Source organism: Serinus canaria, chromosome 9 (genome assembly GCF_022539315.1).
Source record: "Serinus canaria isolate serCan28SL12 chromosome 9, serCan2020, whole genome shotgun sequence".
Classification (NCBI taxonomy): Eukaryota; Metazoa; Chordata; class Aves; order Passeriformes; family Fringillidae; genus Serinus; species Serinus canaria.
Window position 1 is genome coordinate 10,903,519 of NC_066323.1, and position 21,207 is coordinate 10,924,725.

At 46.0% G+C, this 21,207-nt stretch overlaps 2 protein-coding genes across 4 annotated transcripts in view; one reads left to right on the forward strand and one right to left on the reverse strand.

Moving 5' to 3' along the window:
* OSTN (osteocrin) overlaps positions 1–8,184 on the forward strand; it is a 36,073-nt gene extending 27,889 nt beyond the window's left edge. The window contains exons 2-5 of one of the 2 annotated variants that reach the window (XM_030227183.2): positions 301–399; positions 3,152–3,369; positions 7,123–7,219; positions 7,487–8,184. In XM_030227183.2, the coding sequence (XP_030083043.1) occupies positions 301–399; positions 3,152–3,369; positions 7,123–7,207 (402 nt within the window). In that variant the 3' untranslated portion in view covers positions 7,208–7,219; positions 7,487–8,184. The remainder of the gene's footprint in view (positions 1–300; positions 400–3,151; positions 3,370–7,122; positions 7,220–7,486) is intronic. The other variant, XM_009089145.4, reaches the window with a different exon arrangement.
* Positions 8,185–11,895: 3,711 nt separating this feature from the next.
* On the reverse strand, positions 11,896–20,989 carry UTS2B (urotensin 2B). Of its 2 annotated transcripts, XR_001990285.3 has the most exons (6): positions 20,760–20,989; positions 18,498–18,599; positions 15,577–15,614; positions 14,185–14,278; positions 12,451–12,531; positions 11,896–12,302 (listed from the first exon to the last, which is right to left on the reverse strand). XR_001990285.3 is itself a non-coding variant. In XM_009089147.4 (5 exons), the coding sequence occupies exons 1-5, from the start codon at positions 20,881–20,883 to the stop codon at positions 12,506–12,508; spliced, it is 384 nt and encodes a 127-aa protein (XP_009087395.1). In that variant the 5' UTR covers positions 20,884–20,987; the 3' UTR covers positions 11,896–12,505. The 2 variants fall into 2 exon arrangements, 1 of the variants encoding a protein (XP_009087395.1); XM_009089147.4 differs by having other exon boundaries at positions 11,896–12,531; positions 20,760–20,987.
* Positions 20,990–21,207: the final 218 nt, after the last annotated feature.

Sequence of the window (21,207 nt, forward strand, 5' to 3'; positions counted from 1 at the left end):
AAGGCAGGTTTGCATTCCTCACTGCTGCTGTTGCTGCTGCAAGGATTGCACCTCTGTGCAGAAAGGAATCAAAAGATGGGCAGGGCTGTGTAGGAAGGAGCAGAGGAGGGAGCTGATTCTGCATGCAAGGGTGAAGAGCACTCAGCTGGCATTATCTTTATGCAGCGACTCTGACAGATAAAACTTATCAACAGACATGGGGAGAGTCTCCCATTTTTTTTAACTTCTTTAAGACCTGTGGAGCAAGACTCCTCAGGGGATGCAGCTGTGGAGTAATTTATAGATTGTTCTCCTTTGCAGATGCTGCAGTTCCAGCTGGTGGTGGTGCATTTGGCCCTTGTGATTGCCCTGCTGTGGTGGAACTCCAGCTCTGTGCTCCTTGCACAGGCAGCTCCAGAGGTAGGTGAAGGTTTCTGGTGGTTGTCACACAACTGCTCTTCCTTGGGCATTCTTAGCCACAGAGTGAGGAGGACACTGGAGTAACCAAACACTGTTGGAAGGTGTAGGATCAGAACTGACTCTGTAAGGGCCAAGGAGGAGCCTCAAGGGGAGAGAGATGCAAATTGCATGGCTCTAGGGGAGCAGGCTGAATGAGACCTCACCCAAATTCTCACAGCCTCTCCCAAATACCTGGGGATTTCCTGTGTGTTAAAACATTGTCCAGTGGATAGAGAACTTCCTGAAGAGGGAAAGGAGGTGATGGAAGGGGGAAAGCAAACTTCTCCAACACTAGAGAGAAAGTTTAATTCTTCTTCCTACAGACAAATAATAGCATGAGAAAGCTGAAGCTTTCAGAAGCCATAAGGAGATCCCTGGAAGAAAATCACCTGCACAAAAATTACAAATTAAAGGAGATGGACTAGACCAGGAGGGGGAGGGAGCAAAGTCACTTGCCTAAGCTTGCAAAGGAAAGCAGCAGATAAAATGGATGAATTGTCTCATATTTCACCCAGGATGATATGTAGGGGTTGCACCTGAAAATACTTCTACTGCATTCCCTATTTTTATGTCATTTTGACATAAGGCAGATTTGGCAGAAAAGGTATTTATGTAATGGTTTCATGCCATAAAAAAAAAAAAAAAATTCAAGTATCTAAAAGTTAACTCAAAGTAGCACTGTTTGCCTCAAGGGTTTTTACATGGATTTTAAGACTACCTTAAACATTAGATGGCTGCTGAAGAATGCTGATGGATCCCTCTACCTTGCTCTCTGTCTTCACATAAGCATGACCTGATTCTCCAGAAGTGCTGCAGCAGCTGCTGTTCTGGTGCCACAGGCACCTGGTATCCTGCCTCCATCAGTGACAGATTTTTGTGAAAAGAATAGAAGAACAGAATATCTTTGCAGAATTCTAGATCTAGAGCCCTGCACTGGGCCAGGGCATGTTTTAGCTGCTGATGAGCCAGAATCTGTCTTTGAACCAGTTAAAAATCTCAGTATCCACAACATTCTTTGCCAGTGCATTCCCTTCATCTGTGTGCTGTGTTTAAAAAGTAACTCTTTATTTTAAATCCACCATCTGGTGACTTCACTGGGTGGACTGGGAAGCTCTTTCTCTTGAGGAAAAAAGTTACCAGTTTTTATTCATTTCATTGCTGTTCTTAAGTTTGCAAACCCTCCACTATACCACCTACACCCACTCTCATCTCTGCTAATCTGTGAAATTGTACTCTGTTCAGTGGTTTACCAGAAGAAAACTGTTTTCTACTTCTGATTATCATTTTAGCTGTCACTTTACTTCTTACAATTCCATTATATCTTCTGAAGACAAAGTAAGTGGAGTTGCAAGGTATTCAAGAGCAGAGGTTCTTTTTGCCCTTCTACTTTCAACTGTTATTGTAGATATTTACCCCCACTAATGGAAGGGTTCAGTCTTTTTTTGAATGCATCATTTGGCTGCAAACCTCTATGAAAGTTTTATAACCCTAAAAGAGAACAGAAAGGACTGTTCTGTGTACTTGAGGCTTACAAAAAGCAGAGTCAGGGGACAATGTGAGATCCTTTATAAAGGTTTCCACAGTGTTACACCATTGCTGTGCTCATTGTGGTCCTGTGCTCCTCCTTGTATGAAGGTCACAATTTTATGCACTCCATCCCTGTCTCCCACCCATCAGCAGTGGGGAACATCCCCACCACAACTGGAATAGACAAGGATATTGCATCATCCATGTGCTGCCTTCCTTCTCAGTGTGCTAAACCCACCACACGTGAATAACAACAATAGTGGTGTGCTGCTAAAGAGAACAAAACCTGTTTGATGCTGTAAGCTGTAATGTTTCTAATTCTGTGAAGATCAAGTGAACAAGAAGGTGCATTTCATTCAAAGAGACAATGATCTGAGCTCGCTTTTGTAGGCTAACTGCTGCCCTGTATTTTTCTGCCACATGCAAAGCAACTGTTTCACTTTGGTTAGTTTCATTTCTTTCTCCGTAGACCCCAGTATTCTCAGCTATTCCCAGTATTCTTATAGCAAAGTTTGGTTTTGAAATGATGTTAAGCCTAATGTTGTAATTCAGGTTCAAACTGCTGTGTCACTTCAAGAGCATGTTCTTTCCTTTCCTGCTCCCCATGTAGGTGTTACTGCACAATTTCTTTGAATGCCAGGGCTGAGTAAGTATTTTTTGGGGCATTTTTTGCATGGCAATTAATTAATTTCAGATATGGATGGAAACTCCTGTAGAAGTTTTCATTGCTACTTATTAGCATTCATTAAATAAACAAAAATCAGTTTCCTGAAGACTCTCAGAATATATGTTGGAGTTGGGCAATGGCGATTGCATTTTTCAGAAGGAGTAAATTACTCAGCTCATGCCATAAATGATACTAATCACAGTGCTGAGATATGGATAGTGGGTTGACTTGCAGAAATCGGCTTTGTGAAGTAACAAATTTTAATATTTCTTGCAATAATAATGAAAGCAAGTTCAGTTCTATTTTAAAAAATTCCAGACTTTGAGAGCAAAATCCTACTGAGGAAACAGGCCACATTTCAGAGAAGGAATTTAGTTTTGAAACACTGTCCCAATTTCAGTGAGTGTCCTGGTAGTTCTGTATTTACAGGACTGCTCCTATGACACTTGTTGAATTCCTTTTTTTTTTCCTGGGACTTGAGCAGCCAGCAAACTGAAATTTTACTGCTTTCTTCTGCAGCCTCTGGAGCCTTCTGCTGCTCTGGATGTGGGAGACCATCCCATTGCCAGTGAAGAGAAGTCAGCCACCAACCTGGCAGCCAAACTGTTCCTTCTCAATGACTTGGTGTCTCTGGAGAACGAGGTGACTGAGACCAAGAAGAAAAGAAGCTTCCCAGGATTTGGCTCCCCCATTGACAGAATTTCTTCATCCTCTCTGGATACTAAAGGCAAACAGAGGTAAACTCTTGAATGCTCCTGCAGTGATCCAGTTGGAGGAAGGCTGTTGCTAGGTGCTCTGGACACTGATGGGTTAGCTTTAGCCCCCAGCAGGTTTGCTGGTCAGTTGTGAGGTGCCTCTGATCAGAAACCTTTCAGACAGTGTGTCATCCTTCAGGTGAGATGCACAGTACATGCACTAGTTCACTTATCCCTACAGTGCTGCACAGCTACCATTCAACATTCCAGCACGTGTGATTTTCCAGTACACTTCTTTCCACTGGTGTGAGCTAACATTCAGTTTAAAACTACATTTCTGATCATGAGCTTTGCTAAAGCAAGAAATGGGCCTGAGGTTCACAAGCAGAGGGGCAGGGCTGGGTGCTCCTGAGACTGGGATGGAATAAAGGTGTGGTGGAGTGGATGTTTTGAACAGAAGGATGAAGGACACATCATGAAAATGGGCAGGCAGACAGTAGAATGAGCTTCAAGACCTCCATTAGCTTTGAATAAGTCAGGGTTTAAACAATGCAGCAATGTGTGCTTGAAGATAAACTTGTTTATAACAGGGCTAAGCAAAGAATGATGCTCGATGTGGCTGGGATGAGACAGAGTTTGGGGCACAGCTTTAGGGGCTGTTCCCTGTATCTGAGAGAGCTTGCCTGTCTTGTTCTGCTCTTCTGGTAACCGTCTTGTCTTGGATGGAATCCCTAATGCCACAGAGTATTTAATAACGTGCTTAAAGCTTAATCTGGAAATGGAAAGTATTCATGAGAGCCAGTCAATATTACAAGTATTTTTTCAAACAAAGTTTTGCAATATTTTCTTGTTGTTTTTCCATTTATCCACCCAGTCTGCCACTAGGACTGTTTGGCTGCAGCCAAAAGTGATAAAATACAAAAATCTTAAAACCTTAAGTAGAATTATTCTGTTCTGTCTGCCTCTTCAGGATATCAAAATCAGCTCACTCTTCATTTGCTTTTTAGCATGTTTTCTCTTTCCAGACAAAGAAAAAAAAAGGTAATTTTTGAAGCTGTAATTTTTTGCAAAGGTAAATGGTGTTCTCAAATTTTCTCTTTTTTTTTTTTTTTTTTTTTTGTTTTTGGATGGAAATCTTTCATTCTGTATGCAGTACAAGGGAAAAACTAAACAAAGAAACAAACAAAAATTTCCCCAAAACAACAGCAAAAAGCAAACAAACAAAAGCCAAGAAGGACCGAGCACCCTGTCCCAGTGGCTCAGTCCGCAGATAACAGCTCATTCCTGAACGAGCCGAGCCAGTCACCTTTGCAGACCAGGAAAACTAATTCGTGAGAGCTGACAAAGAGATTGAGCCCCCCGAAACAATGCAGTGTGTGCAGTGCCGGGCACAAAGCAGAAACTTTTGGAAAAGAGCAGCTCCAAGTCCCCTTCACAGCTTGTCCTGACGCCCACCGATGACAGGAGAGCCCAGATCCTGGTCTGGATTTGTAGCGCTTTGAAAAGCACGGGAAAAGCGTGCAGGAGGCAGGAGAGAGAGAAAGATCCACAGGCAGACATAGAGAAAAAACATCCTTGTCTAGGATTCACGCAGGCTCGAAGCGGAAAAAGCCACTTTGTCCCTCGTCCGCGGCGGCGCGGGGACGCTGCGGAGCCGGGGGTGGCGGGGCTGCCGTGGCGCGGGGCGGCCGCAAGAGGGGACGATGGGCTGCGCTGCGGCTGCACTGCTACAGCTCCATCCCTGCTCTGAGCACTGCTACAGCTCCATCCCTGCTCTGAGCACTGCTACAGCTCCTCATCCCTGCTCCGAGCACTGCTACAGCTCCTCATCCCTGCTCTGAGCACTGCTACAGCTCCTCATCCCTGCTCTGAGCACTGCTACAGCTCCTCATCCCTGCTCTGAGCACTGCTACAGCTCCTCATCCTTGCTCTGAGCACTGCTACAGCTCCATCCCTGCTCTGAACACTGGTACAGCTCCATCCCTGCTCTGAGCACTGCTACAGCTCCTCATCCCTGCTCTGAGCACTGCTACAGCTCCTCATCCCTGCTCTGAGCACTGCTACAGCTCCATCCCTGCTCTGAACACTGGTACAGCTCCATCCCTGCTCTGAGCACTGCTACAGCTCCTCATCCCTGCTCTGAGCACTGCTACAGCTCCATCCCTGCTCTCAACACTGCTACAGCTCCATCCCTGCTCTCAACACTGCTACAGCTCCATCCCTGCTCTCAACACTGGTACAGTTCACAGGCACAGCTCCCCACCACTGCTCTGGGCACCGAGCAGGGCCCTGGTACAGCTCACCGGGCAGAAACACCACCCCGTCCCGCCCCACCCTCGCCATCCCCTTCCATTCCGGGGAGTACACTCCCCCTTTCTCCAGGCAGGCTCAGGATGGCTCTGACACATCAGGTGTCCTGCCTGTGCCTCCCCACCTGCGGGGAAAGCAGCGCTCCCCTCGAGGTGACAGGCTGAGCATGCTGGCTTTCCTTCTCTTTGCCTTCCTTAGGGCTCGGGGAGCAGTGCTGGATGCCTGAAGAAGGGACAGGCCAACCAAAAGCTCCCCTTCCTCTGTGATGTTCTCTAAGTACTCCAGCACTGATGTGGTGCTCCCCTCACACGGGATACACCACGGATTCCCAGGGCTGAGCTCATGTGGAAAGCAGCTGGGACAGAGCCAGCAGGGCTGTGGATGCTGGGATGATGCACTGGATGCAGCCCGTGCCGGGGAGGTGTGAGGGAAGGAGCCTGCTCGGTGAGCCAAGGGCTGCACGGCTCTGGGTGGGTGTGCACAGCCCCAAAGCCCCAGGGTGAGGCAGTTCAACACTGCTGGCACAGTTAGCCTCGAGCATTCTCTCCTGCTCGTTACTTTGCAGTCGCCAAAGAGAACAAAATTCGGTTTTATTTATGTTCCTCAACAAGGACCAATAAAGAATTAATCTTCCAGGGCTTCTCTTGGACTTGCATTTCACTGACAAGTATTTCTGAGGGCAAAAGTTGAGGTCGTTCTCAGCTGCAGGAATTCTTGCCATTTCCACAGCTAATTAAAATAAAACTTCTGCTGGTGGAAAAAATGCTCCAAAAATGCTGAATTAAGACAGGAAAATTTACTATTTTATATAAAAAGAACTGCAAAAAATATAGCTGTGTAGAAATTCTTTCACACATTCCTTATGCCCTCATTCATCAAATTGTCAGGAAATTTACCATATACAGGGAAAAAAAAGTCAACCCCCAAATCTTCCCATTTTCAATCTCATCAAAGGACTGCAGCTATACAATTTTCATGAACATTGCATTGCCAAAGAACCTACAGAAAAACCCTGTAAGAGCATCTCTGACTCGTCCCCTCTATTACTGTGCAGTACTTTCTACCCCCTTGCTAATCTTAACCCCAGCTGCCCCTGGAGTTTTCAAAGACCCCGGTAATGGGTCACCTGCAGTGTGTGATACCATGCAGGAAACAATTCCCCTCTATAAATGCAGTGTCTCACCTTTCTTTTATGAATAGCAGTTAACTTGTGAGGTTAGTTTGCTGCCAAATAAAAATAGGGATAGTAGATCAAACTCAGCCAGTCTGTAAAACAGCTGCAACTGCAGCCTTTTGTAAGACAAGTGCAGCATCTTATTTTTAAACCCTCACATCTCTGGCTGCTCCGGCACACTGCTCTACCAGAGCCATAAGTGGCTGTTAGTGGGATGAATGCAGGAATCAAACATGTAATAACATCTTGGTTATTCATAGATGTCTTTTCCTATTTGTTTCCCTCCCTCTCTGCTTGATTTCCTTGTGCAGGAAAGTGCTGGAGCTGCCTAAGAGAAGGTTTGGAGTTCCTCTGGACCGGATTGGAGTGAGCCACCTCGGTGACACCAGGGGTTAGCAGCTCCTGCAGGTAAGCCAAAGCATTCCAGCTGTGGGCAGGCTTGGAGAACCCAGGTGTTTTCTGTTGCTGGAGGTATTCAGTCATGTCAGCAGGCTTGGGGAAGGATGGCTTCTTACAACATGGAAAGCCCTAATTTCCCACTGAGCTCCTCTCTACAAGCAAACAAGTATTCCCAACATTTGAATCTCCGTCACTCTACCTTACAGTGTGTTTGCCCAAGCCTTGCATTTCTGGCATTGGAAAATGTAATGTTTACTGCTTTTCTTTTGCCTACAGATGCTTCTATTCTGAATGAGTGGTGCTGTATTGGAAACACTACAGAGTTTTGGAAGATGCCTCACAGCATGCCTTGTCGTTGCCTAATGATACAGCACTCAAGGAATTGAACTCCTGCAAAATCTATTTCAAGCTGCATTTTACAAAATTGCATTTACAAATAATAACATGTTCAGTTCATCAGGTCAGAATGCTCACAGCTGTGCACAGTGTCACTGGTAGGAGGGAACAGAGAATATGTATATATTTGTATTGCATGGCATTTATCTGTTAAACTTGCAGAATTTTAATATCCTAAGCAGGACTGAGGTTTTTTTGGATTGAAAATAAAACTTCCAGAGATGCCAACAGCAGTCCATGAAAAGCAGAGAGTTTGCTTTGCACATTTCTTTCTGGAGGAGAGCTGATCAGTAGATGAAGGGAGGATATAGCAGTTATGGGACAAAGCTAGAATGCTTTTGAACTGTGTTTGGGAGGAGATGTTTTCTGCCTTCACTGGGAGTTACTCTGAATAAGAGCAGTGACAAGACCTTAGTATTTGTCCTAGTGTTTTGAGTAGTCTCTTTCTTATCTCTGCAACATATTTAGACATGTTTTCATCCTATGGCAGATCCTGAAATGTAGTGAGACTTTCATGTGATGAATACATTTCCCTCCTCCCTATGGATTACATAGGATAGTGTCCAAATATGAGGTCATCCACTTCCAAGGCCATCTGCATCATATGCCTTATTTTAGCCTCTTGATGTGTGCACAGGGCATGGTCAGAATCCAGCTCTAAAAGTTCAAGTATTTCTCACTCTGCTAAAATGTAAACATGTCATCTCCACTTCATTTCAGAGTAAAACAGGTTATCTTAAATCCTCTTTCATCCTTTTCACTTCTTTCCAGATTATAAAATACAGCTGAGAAGAGCTCTCTGCTGACATCTCAATGCTCAGATCCCCGGTTGATGTTTTCTAAACTTCACATTCTCTCTCCTTCTTGGACTTTGGTCCATATCAGCTAAATTCCTTGGATTGCTATTCTGGGGTATAAATCATCCTTAGCATTGCAAAAGAAGATCCATTGAGAAAGAGATTATGCAGGATTAAGAAAAAAAAAAGTTATTCTTGCCAAACAGCCTGTGTTAGGCAGGAAGCAATGCTGGAGATGGGAATTAAGTGTTAATTTCCTGATCTTGTATGAAGCATAAAGCACCTGGCCATCAGCTAGCAAAAAAAAACCCCAAAAAACAAACAAACAAAAAAACCCCAAAAAAACCTAGAAAAAGTATTTGGGAAATCAATGAGACTTAAAAGCTATTGTGAGGGTTGGGACTTTGGGACAAATGCCCTGGTTCAGCCATGGTGAGAGATGAAGCTCCCACTCAGAAGGGCAGATAACATCTAATTCATGTGCTCAGACATGGCAGGAGCCTTTTCCATTTTCCTCCTTGTCTAAAGCCATGCCCAGAGACCAAGACTGGCCCAGGCATAGAAAATTTGCGAGAAACTTCCCTTTTATTGATATTTCTAATACAGCCTGATGCTGCTGGGAGCAGCAGCACAAACCAGTGACTCACATCCAGAGGTGTCCCTATCTTTGCCATCTGCCAGAGCACTGCAGCTGAGTTAGGAGATCATTCCCCCTTTGGTGGGTGAGCTGTCCGTGCTTGTGTGTGAGCTGAAGCCCTGCAGATGCTTTCCAGACCAAGCTCTCAAAGGTCAGTGAATAAAAGGTCAGTCCATATATTATGATTTTGGGTTTTTGCTCTCTGCTTTTCTCCTGGTCACGCTGCTAATTTTCTGCCTTTAAGCTTCCAGGTGAAGGGTCTGAGAGCTGGGCTCGATGGGTGCATGTACACTGACTGACTCAAGAGTTTCAGCCCATGCTAGAAGCAAGCCTGCAAATGCAGTCCCAGGCAGTCCTCTGCAGTGCATGCCACCATCCATCCTGAGCCTGCCTTGCAGTTTAGGGAGCATTTATCTTCTTGCACTGAGCTCATCCAGACAGGCTGCAGATAATCAGCTTGCAGGGCAGCCATATGTATGGGGCATGGGCAGATTATGGAAGTGGTGACCTGACCACTCAAACAGCTGACAGTCAAAAGAACCATGGACAGAGTCAGTGCCTGACATATTTCTAGAGACTCAGAGCAGAGGAATCTAGTGCAAACGCAGCAGCTGTGCAAAGACACTGCTGGACCATAGAAGTATTTAATAATTGGCAGGTATTAGCCAGGGCTTCCAAAGAAAAGCAGAGTTTTAAAGGCTGAAAGTTGTGTGCAGAAATGGCCTTCATCTGAAGGGAAATGTGAAAGCAAACCAGGACAGAGGGGTCTCTGGTGGTGTTGGTAGAACTGGGAGCTGGAATCTTCAGTCCTGCTCCCACCCCACTGTGTGGATTACCTGGGAGAAAGCAACAGTCTTTCTGTTCTTTTGCCTCATCTATCACTGAGCACACTGAGACTTCCTGTGGCTCAAGAAGCACTCTTTAAAATCTCTAAATTGGCAACTGCTGTTTCAAATACGATGATGTCTGAAAGGCCAAACACCACAATTTGGTTTTCTAGACAGTGTTGGATGGCTCCAGCCCTAGTGCACAGCATGGAGATCAGCAAATGTGAAATGAGGATTAATTGCAGCATCCGTTGCACACTAGACTTGCCCTGTGCTGCCTGGATTTGCAAATCCATTCAGATGTCTGTGAGGATTTTCTCCTAATAAATCCACATGATCTACTAGAATGTCTCAGGGAAATCCCTTTAATTATTGCCTGTGGGTCATTAACTTTAGCAAGAGTGACTGCCCAAGCATGGGTAGGGTGTGAGCAGCCACTCTGTGGAGGAGAAGGGTTTCTGCTCTGTGTGTTTAGGAGAAAGGACAGGACCCTCACACTGCCATGTAGAGGGTAAGCCTGGGGGGAACACCACCTCAGCTTCTAATTAGTTAATAAATTGCATTCAATACATGCTGATGTCTGCAGCACAAGCAGCTAATACAGCAGCATAGAGTGCCTGTCAGGAAATAGGGGGTGGTTTGGGCACCACAAGCACTTAAATAACCACGCTGATGGGATGTAGCAGAAAATCACTACTAAGCAGCATGATGCATTGCACTCCAGGGAACTCCTGTCTAGGGTCAGAGCAAGCTGTTAAATATCTGCAGACACAGTATTCATTTTCCTGACTTGCTGTTGAGCTGTCACACTGGCTCAGGAAGGCATGGCTACAGCAAGCAGGTGGCAGATGGAGCCTGCTGCTCTGGCCTTTCCTTACACTGGGATTTCCTGCAAGCTGAAATCGTCTGAGCTCAACGCCACCTTGGGGCACTCAGTGCAACTCTTGGAACACACCTCCCTTTCAGCTGGAGCACCAAACTTGTAAAGAAAGAGAGAGACTATTCTTGTCCATAGGTTATAATTTTTTCCTGGATTTGGTGCCAGTGTGAGGGTATGTGAAAGCGTGTTCCCACATATCTTTTCATTCACACAAAAGCAACAAAGAACAAATGGGAAATGGGTTCTGAATCACCACCAGAGAAATAAAAAACAGCTAATGGTAACAGGAAACTGTGTTTTGCATGTCATTAGACTTCACTGATAAAATCAAGCAAGCTGGCCTTATTCCCTAGATGCTGGCTTAGGCCTGCAGCAGGATGAATAAGTCTCCTGTTAATGGAGTACATGCAAGGTACTGCTGTGGTAAGCATGTGCTTCTTGCCAGAGCCCAAGGCAGTGAGCGTAGGATGGCAATTACAGCTTTGGGAGAGGTAACTTTGGAAGAATATGTAATATGCAAGCTGCAGGTAAATCACATGGCTCAACAGAGCTGGAGAGACAGTTCAATGCTAGTCAAAATCATTCCACACATTCACAGTGGCTACCAGGTCCTGCTCTCATTTAGGTTGTTGGAAACCTCAAAGTTAACATTGGGAGTTATTTTGAATTTACATTTTCAGGCATGAGGTCCCTTGCTTTTGCAAATAAATACGGGTAATGTGACTTGAGATGAATATATGTAGGAATCACTAATGGATTGTGATCTTTTCCTTTTGGACAGGGCCAGATATAATTCTGCAGTAGAAAAGGCCAGATAGCACCTGCATGACCAGCCAGATTAACCAAAAATCTCTGCTCAAAACATCTCTTTGGGGTGAGTAGGTAGAGACCATTGGGTCTGGTCCAGACCAATGAGGACAGTATCCCATAAATAGCTATGAAAAAGACCCAGGTCTCATTCCTGATCCTGGCCAAAAGGAAGGGTCTGTTTCTCAGGCACATTAAAACACTAAGTGTTTAATGGGAGCCTTTCTTCCATTGTGAACTCCACATGAACCATTAAGGTTACAGGAGCCAACATCAAGGGAAATGTGCTGCCCTTTGGGTTCCTGCAGGGGCTGAGAAAGCAAACACTGAGAAACACATGCTTCTGTGCAACAGAAAATCTTTATTGGAATGGTATCCAAAGGATCCAGAGCCCACTGCCTGCCCTCCCCTGTGCACAATGTGGGACACGGCGAGGAGCAGCCCTGGCTCAGCAATGCAGCCCTGAGCCCTCCCCATCACACCCAGCCTGCCTTCTTGTCCCAGCAGCGGCCACCAGGGCAGCACAGAGCTGCTCAGGAGGCGACAGGAAACCCAGACACCGCTGAGAGCAGCGTCTGCAGGTGTGGGCAGAGCCCCAAGCCCGGGGAAGCTGAGTTAGCGCTCAGTGCCTCAGGGGACCTGGTGAGCAGGGGGAGAGTGTACAGTGACAGCAGCCTGAATGGCACACACAGGACAGCACAGAAAGTTGGGAAGCATCTTCTGAGTAGAAGATCATGGCAGGTTAAACCTGGAAGAAAGGAACAGCAGAGAGTGGCAGTGGGCTGCCAGCTCCTGCCACGGCCCCTGTTAGACTCGGCAGTGGTGCAGTCATGGAGGATGCCTTCCAGATTAGCAGCACGATGAGGGAACAGAACAAACTCCTAACATGTTAATACCCAGCAAGGCAGTTTGGGGAAGGGCTCATCTTCATCCTCCAGTCCTGACAAGCCTTCAGATGCAGTATTTCCAGAAGCAGGCTGTGGAGGGATACGAAAGAAAGATATCAGCATACAAGGGACTTTTTCCAGCTTCGCACTCTAGCCCTGGAGAAGGTCACCAACATCTCAATAACCAACCCTGAGTTCATATACTTTTAGGTGTTTCTTTTAGCTGCTCACAGTGTAAACATGGGATCTAAAAGTTGTCTTCATGTTGATTGATTTAAAAGGTTTCCTTTTCTTCTACTTCAGAAATGTCAGGAGCTAGCTTTTTCTTTCCTGTCTACTGGTCAGCAGTTTTGCTGCTTCAGAGGTGTGTGCAGGGCTTTGCACCTGTGGCTGATGGAAGAGCAGGATACTGACTTGGAGAGATTAGATCTGGTTCTTACTTTTTTTAAACTACCACTCTGCTATCAACCATCTTACAAACAATGTGGATTTCTGTAGAATCTTCTAAGACTAAATTAGGGAAGGATGTATATTTTGGTGTTGGAAAAAGTAACTCTATCACAACCAGCATGAATCCCATGTGAGTTTCCTGTTTCCTGAAGTATGAGAAGAGATTTACACCTGGTTTTTGAAAGCAGGATCTCGGAAGAAAACTCCAACTGAATCAGCAGTGCTCATGCTGAGACACGAGCTCCTCCCAGACTGGAAGGACTTTAGATGAAGACAAAGATTCCCTGCTTTCATTTCTGTTGGAATCTGATTTAAACCTGGCACCGGGAAGTAGCTTTATCTACATTAAACCCTCCAGACTGGTGGGGGCATGAATTACATTAGCCAAATTAATTACAGCCTCCAGGGGTGCTTACAAATTGCATATTGCCCAAGGATCACCTAAGCATCAATGCAAGCCTTGCACAAAGGGATTTTCTCTTGGCTCTCTGGCAGTTGTCAGCTTCCACGTGCACAGAGCATGTGGGCTAAGGGCAGAACCAGCTCTTTTGGTTTTAGGCCAGATCTGCCATCAGTGACTTCTGGTTCACAGCTGCTACAGCTTTGTGGAGGAATCCATTGAAAGCCAGCATGAGCAGCATTGTCCATGTGCTTGTCACGAGCAGCTTCACAAGAGCACTCGTGCAAAATGCTCCTAAGCCACTGGATACAGACTGGACAAACAAAGCTGGGAGACCAACTGAGGGACATACCAGATCTTAGTTCCCTGCATTCTTGGTTGATTTCCACATCCTTTTTAGCCGTTTTTTCAGCAGCAGACAAGTGCTCCTTTTTTCTCTGTGGGGAGGCACTGACCTTGGCAGAGGGGAATGCCTGCAGTCCACATGCCTCATTATGCCTCCAGCAGTTGCTTTGAGGCCAGAGCAAAGGAGGGGTGCACTGTGGGGACGTGTTCATACAGAACTCCCCCCTTCAGGGCAGGCACTCATGGTTGATGTAACCCCACACTCCTCTGTGAAAAGCAGGATGTGACACTGCCTGCCTCCGTGAGGTCCTGGGTGTGCAGACCTGGTGTATCTGCCTCCAGAGCAGACAGGGCTGGGGGACGCAATCCTTCTCAGCAGCTGCTAAACCAGCCAGCCATAAGAGAGGGCCAGGACTGCCTGAAAAGCTGCCAACCAGCTGCTTTTCTGCATATTGGGGCATGTTTACTGTGATTGTCTTTGTGGCACAAAGGAGGCCCTGGAAATGAGGGTGGACAGGATGGCTGCAAGGCTCAAGCTCAAAACCTACCGCGTTTTTTGGGCTGGGATGCTGAGAGACTTTCCAAGGCATAGGCCACCTCTGACCCATCCTCTGCTGAGAGCTGATCCTTCAACTTCTCCAGCTGTTCAAACAGAAACACAGCAGTAAACAAGGGCCCCATCCTGAGGAGCTCCACAGAGTGCTGGGAAATGCAGGGCAAGAGAGCTACATGTAGACTGGCTGGCAGCCTCACTGGGAAGGATAGAGCGCTCCCTGGAGCAGGACCTTTCCCAGAGGATCTGCCTTTGGAGCACCCAAACCTCCTGATGCCCTCCTTCCTGAAGCTGCTTGTTTGGTGGCAGTGGTGTGGGCATTCCATGCTCTTTCCTTCCAGCCTAGGTGTAAGTCCCTGTGGAAGGGAGGCTGTGTGGAAGGATGCTGCAGCACTAAGAGTCAGGACAGTGCTGGGACAGGAAGTCTCCAGGCATCCAGACACTGCAGCAGAGGACATTGCTTCTCCATTTCCCTGGGCTGTCCCTCCTCTCTCTCTCCCTCACAGCTCTTGCTACCTTCCCTTGGTAATAATGTGGACAGTCTGCTGCACTTCTTCATCTTTAGCTACTCTCTTCTTGTGGACTGGGAACATCTACAGCCCCCCATCCTGACTTTTGCTCTGGCAGAGCTGTTCTCAAAAGTCACAGCTTACGTCCCTCAGCACGGGAGCGAGAGGCTAGTGGAGGACCTGGCAGCCTCCTGTCTGGCATTATACACTGGGATTTTTCAGTCTGAAATGAAAGTGCCATGTGGAACTTTGCAGGACCTCCAGCACCCATGCAAACAGCTGGAGCAGCTGGACCTGGCCTGAGAAGGGGAAAAAGGCACTTCCACTGCTTGTAAGGCTTGGGGCACAATGGGAGCCATGCCAAGGTTGCTGCAGACCTTTCCCTGTTCCTGGGCAGTGGGTTAGGGTTAGGGTTAGGGTTAGGGTTAGGATGGGGGCTCTATTTGTATTTGTGTACTCTGATCAGCTCAGCAGGGCTCTGAACTTGAGTAGGGCCACTCTTACAAGGAGATGCAGCCAGCTCATACAAGGCAGCATGACCTCCTCTTCCTACTCTTCTGCTATGGAGATTTCCTTTGGTGCTTAACTCTTTCCTGGCTTGGTCTTTGCTGGCCTTTCACTGGTGACAGAGGCAGGAACTGCTCAGCTTTTATTGCCCAGTCTATAGCCCTGTTCTCTTTTTACCTTTTCCAGCTTGTGCAGCTGTTTAGCCAGGTTCTGCTTTTCCCTTTTCTCCATCCATGCTTACATTGCAGCAGCAGGTGGAAGGGTGCCAGCATGCCAAGATGGAAGGATAGGGCATAAAGACAGCTTACACAATTGTTTAACTACCCATGCAAGAATATGCATCTATGTGTCTGTGCATTTGCTCCTCTCACCTCTTCAAGCTCTTCAAATTTCTTTGCCAGCTCCCAGTCTGCAAGAAGGAAAAGAGTAACATCAGTATCTGCATTGCCTCCTGAAGCTCAAATTAAAAAACATTTCTTCATGTGCCCTCTCCAGAGGTCAACAACAAGCAAAGACCTAGTTATCATTTAACTCCTGTTAGTGATCTGCAAATGAATGACAGCAGAAACAGAGAGAAAAGCTGGTTTTCTCTGCTGAATCTTATGGGACCTTATCCTAATTCTCCATTATGAGGGAAGCTTCTTTACTGCTCACCAGGCCACAGGGGAATTGGCCCAATGAGGTCACTTACAAATTCAGGTGTGATACCAATTCAGGTGAAACTCTTTGCTGCTTTTTAATTTTTATCCTGCTAACTGCAAATCTCTAATGATGGCTTTTTTTGTCACTGGCTTTTATATGAAATCCCACTGCTTCCTTTAAGGCTTGTTTATCCTCACATCACCCATGCAGGCAGAAGTCAGAAGATACAAATTTAGCCTAGCATAACTTAGTGATTTATAAGTCAGCAAAGATCCAGGCTGGCAGAGTAGAGCAACAGGAAAAGTCACATAGCAGGAAGTGCACAGATTCCAGACTTCTAAACCTTAGGGAAGCATGAGAACCTGGGGCCCAGTCTCAGAGATCAGACTTAGAGATCTCAAGGCTAGTCAGTACTGTACTGCTGTCAAGAAACCATGCAGGTGGATAAATGAACTGCCCATGCAGAAAGAGGGGAGAGTTAAGTGTCTAAGAACAGGATTTGAAACATCCAGCTGAACTGAGAAGAGCCTGGAATAGCAACAGGGAAAGCTGCAGGGGTGAGGAATTTCAGTCTCACTGCTTTTGAGGGCTGAGGTACCTTATTCCAGACCCAAACTGATGCCAAAACCAGTTAATTTTTTAATAAGACAGATGAGTCCAGTCAAAGCTGAGTGACTGGATACTGTAGTTCTCCTGGGTAAGTGAGTGCTAAGTGCTGAGCTGGTTTTAAGTGCTAGTGCTAGTTTGGGGAAAAAATGCAGTAAAATAAGAAGAAGAGCCAGGAAAGAGCTAAAGAATGTTTTTGCTGGGCCCCACAAGCAAACCAAAAAACAGCCCTGGGGCTGCCTCTTTTCTCTGTTCCTAGTGTGGCAGCAGGCATTGGTCTGGATATCAGGGGGATTTAGGACATAATTCCCCTTGATTTCAGATAAGACTTCAGCACACAGACACATTGCCAGACTTGGGCTTTGGGGTTTTCTGGGTTTTTTTTTTTTGAACGTTTAAAACTGAGCAGGAGGGTGCCAAGAAAGAGCTGACTGCCTTCTTGGTTCCTCCTTCAAGAAAGGAACAGTTTTGTTGAAACAACCTGAATATTTTCTGATATTCATCCAACAATAAAAGCAGCAGTTCCTAAGCAAATCCATTACATCAGGATTCAATTTGAGAGATGAGATGGGGATGGAATCAAAAGGTGTAGGTTCTGTTCCTGGTACTATCAGCAATGACCTCAGGCAGACTCCTCCTCCTAAGTATATCTTTACGTGCCCATAAGGTAGAGACAGACAGACCCTGGCATATCTATAAGTCAAAAGTGTCACTTAAAAACTATTATTATTAACATTTTTACCTCTTTCAGAGTTTCAAGTGCCTGTTTTGGCTCAATTTTCTGCAAACTGTAAGTTTGGCCAATGGCTGCTATGAATACAAAATGAACAGCAGTTGAAATTTGGAACAGATTATCTCAGATGGGGAGAAGGAAGTTAATTTATGGATGAAGCTTTGAGAAACTGCCTGCTGTAAATCCTCTGTCTGTGCTCTGCTCAGAGATTCATTATATTCGATTGTCTAGCATAAAATGCAGCCTTTCCTCTAGGACTAATAAGTGCAATAATCCATAAACTTATCATAAAAATGTTATTTCTTGAATGCATCCCCTTTGCAAGAAGAATGCCTTTGTTAGTATAAGGGCTTGATTTATTTATGTTTATTAATTTGTCCCAAGCTTGTTTAACCACTGCCTTGCTGCATTAACAAGGGTCTGGGGAAGAGCACCGAGTGAGTTTGATAGATTTTCATAACAAGGATTTTGCTGGGCCCCCTCTCAGCTGTTTTCACAGGGAAGGGAAGTTTCCTGCTCTGAGACCACCACATCCAGCCCAAACCCTCCCCTGGCCGCAGTGGCCGTGGGAATAGCTGACCTCTGTAATCCATTTGGTGCTTGTGATCACTGTGCCTCATGTCAGGGAAAGACCAAGTTTCTCTTCAGCAGGTCTGAGTTTAGCCCCAGATGGGTGACTTTTAAATCTGGTGTCTGTTCACAGAGCACAGACAGGAAGAGCCTCTCCCTGGCCCATCTTTGGTGGCTGTGTGGGAAAAGCCAGTTGTCTCAACCTCCTCCAGCAGCAGCAGGGGCTTAGGCCCAGGCAGGACCCCCCCCGCCTTTGTTCCAAACTTGACCCCAATGGGTCTCACTGGAAAATCTTGGTGAAATCCCCCTGCCCCAAATGATAACAAGATGCTCCTGTCTCAAAAGCACACGGGGCTGTGTGGGGTGTGGGCAGAGAGGTGACTCCCAAAGCTGGTCCATGCCCCAGGCAATGCACACAACATCTAAAGGATAGTAGGGCCACAGGGACTCAGCAGAAAATTTTCTTGGTTTCACTTATGTACACACATATGTTCCCAGCAAAGTCCTGAGTGTCTGAGGATCTAGGGTACATGGTTTTGGAGGCTTTACTTTGCATTGCAAAAGCAGGTCCCATAGCTCCATGATGGAGAGCATCTGACATTAATCACATGTAGGCATCATACTGGGTGCTGCTTCCACTTTCTGAGCAGTTGGTATTTCTGAAGAACCTGAGAAGCAGGTTCCTTGCATTCATGCAAACACAGATTCAAGAAGCAGAGATCTCCCCTCCCCTTCACTTACCAATATTTTCTGGCCTCCGCCATGCGAATTTCTTATTAAGAAGCAGAGTCAGCAATGTGTTCTCATGATTTGTGTCTTCTCTCTCTGGAAGCACTCGGTTCTCTGCAGCACATAAAACACATCTTTCTCAATCTCATCAAATTAAGAATCAATTAATCAATTGATGCAATTAATCTCTTAATCAAATTAAGAAGGATGAGAAGTGGAAGGAAAATGTCTCCTGTCAGCACTCATCAGGGTGGAAGGAGCTCGGTGGAAAAGGAAGGTGTGTGAGCACAGAACAAAATGTCCAGGCAGTGAGGGCTGTGCAGGGGAAGGGTGTGGGATGGGGAGCCCTCCCTGCCAGCCCTGGGCTGCTGGCCAGTTCCACTGCAGCCTCATCAGCACGACAGGCTGCAGAGAGCTGGAGCCATCACCAGGATTTACACAGTCCTGAGCTCTTCTGCAAGGCGGGTGGAGTGGGCGCCTCTGCAAAGCCAGACAGGAGCCCACAACATCCTTTCCTCTCAGAAGTGCAGGAGTTCCCCCACTCACTCCATGCACCTTCCCAGGGCTGACACAGGTGGGATGTCCCTCCTCACAGGACTGAGGTGTGGGTACCACTGCTAATAATCCCTGCAGCCCCACAGCCCTTTCTTGAGCTCACTCAGCCTTGGGGCTGCTCTGATTGCCAGTGGTACTGAAGGATTCTTCCTGAACAGAGTTCAAGTGTGGAGGAACTTAAAGCAAGACCACGAAGAATTTTTCCAGGAAAAACTCCCCAAGCTGCAGTCCTAAAGCAATTTGGAGCTCTCTAAGAGGCCCCTGAAGGGCACTTTCTCAGTGGTTTTACTTTAGTGGTTGTGGCTGTGCCCTCAAATGAATGGTTGTGAAGGTTAAGGGTTCAGCAGAAACCAACAGACACAGGGGATCAGGCTGCTCAGTGCCCTGAAGGCTCTGAGACCCTCCCAGCTCTGCTCAACAGATTTCCAGAGTCATCTGAACTAAATGTTGTACTAATTTTTGAGAATGACAGAATAAGAGCCAGACTTTATAGGGAGACTGAACATTCAAAAAAATCTTGTCTGAACAGCCCCATCCCACACCCAGACCCTACAAAGCTGTAGAAGATGCCTACAGAATTCCATGGAAAATACTAAGAAATTATATAGAAAGTCTTTTTTTTCTCTTCTTCCAGGATCTTTAGGACTTCTCCTCAATGCAGTTTCATATGGCTATCAGCTCCTCTGGGGGATGACTGCAATTATTGGTACACATGAAACAAAATGTTGTACCAGACGAGCCTGAAGGATGCTCAAGAGCATGTGGGAATCAGCTCCATTAGCTAATGTCACATAAACCTGCAGAAGCTCAGGGATGCTGGCCAAAGGGATGCTCCAAGTATTTGGCCAGACTCAAGCCTGCCTCCCGCTGCGGCTGAAGCTGCTGGTCCCGAATGTGATCTCTGGAAAATAAACCCAGGGGAACGAGCAGAGCGACCTGCAGTTAGCATGGAGTGCCATAAACCTCATTCCTAAGTATGAAGGACAGTTATAATTTTAAAATAGCTACTTTAAGTTTTTTGGGGGATTTGCTACAGGGGAAAAAAACCCAACGCTATAAACACTCCAGTGAAAGCTAAACAGAAGCAGGATTTAGGAAGAGTGGCCTGGGGAATGTTTTGGTTGTAATTCCAAAAATAAATAGGTGATATTAGAGGAAAAATCATTTGAAAAGCGATGTTATTTTCAAGCCTATACTTAGCGGCTCTTTCTTTTTTTCCACTGCCAAGCCTCTTTAAGAAAGCACACTAATGTTTGACATTTCCCTGCAGTATAAACTCAAGATTAATTTAAATTATGGGAGAAGTACATATAAAAAGAGGTTCTGTGAAGAAAAAAAAGTTCAGCATTGCCGTACTACTGACATTTATGAGCTGTCAAATCTCGTATGGTACATACTGGAATTGCTACTCTCTGATATTCTATTTTTTAATTTATTTTCTTATGGGAGAGAAAGACCTAGCCTTGCCAGATTTCACCAGATCTGATATTTTCACTGATTAGCAGAAGGTGTCATACAGCCAGCTGCAGAGCAGAAGGACAGCTTTGGCTCATGATAACATGAACAAGCCTCTCGCTAGCACCCGTGTTAACAGACAGTATAGCTCGAGGTTCATTTTGTTTTCTTTCCCAGAGAAGAGAGTGTTGCATTGGCCATGGCAAGCAGCAGAGCAAACAGATAACCACCTACCTGTGTCATGTAGCCTGTATTCCAGCTTACCTTGGAGTAAAAAAGGGTCTCCATGCGTTGATGGGACACACAGAGCCATGGTCAGGATGGTCAGCACTCCCAGACACAGCTGGGCAGACCACATCTTCTCCACGTTCCCAGAGCCCAAAAGCATCCTTCCTTCAGGCACGGTGGAGGACTTCAATGCAACCAGCGCCAGATGAGCTCACTTTTAAGAGGCAGTGGATGTGCCGTGATTGCAAATGGCCTTTGGAGGAGGGGAGAAAAATATCTCTTGAGATATAATTCAACCTGTCAATATGATTCACTCTGCTGGGAGTGGACAGAACAGCCCAGTAACATAAGTCAGATGGAACCTGTTCAATATATCTCATATCAGACTGATCTAATGAATTCTGATGTTCTCACAGGCGTGCACTGTTCACGCACGTTGATATACATTCCATACATACACACATTAAAAATACTTTTTCAGGGC

What these genes read in the sequence shown, in the direction of transcription:
- UTS2B (XM_009089147.4), bottom strand. Translation starts at nt 20,883, where the DNA reads ATGCTTTTGGGCTCTGGGAACGTGGAGAAGATGTGGTCTGCCCAGCTG. An exon ending in GCGGAGGCCAGAAAATATTG is followed by an intron (nt 15,615 to 18,497) that starts GTAAGTGAAGGG and finishes TCCTTCTTGCAG; the next exon opens with ACTGGGAGCTGGCAAAGAAA. An exon ending in AATTTGAAGAGCTTGAAGAG is followed by an intron (nt 14,279 to 15,576) that starts GTGAGAGGAGCA and finishes CTGTTTGAACAG; the next exon opens with CTGGAGAAGTTGAAGGATCA.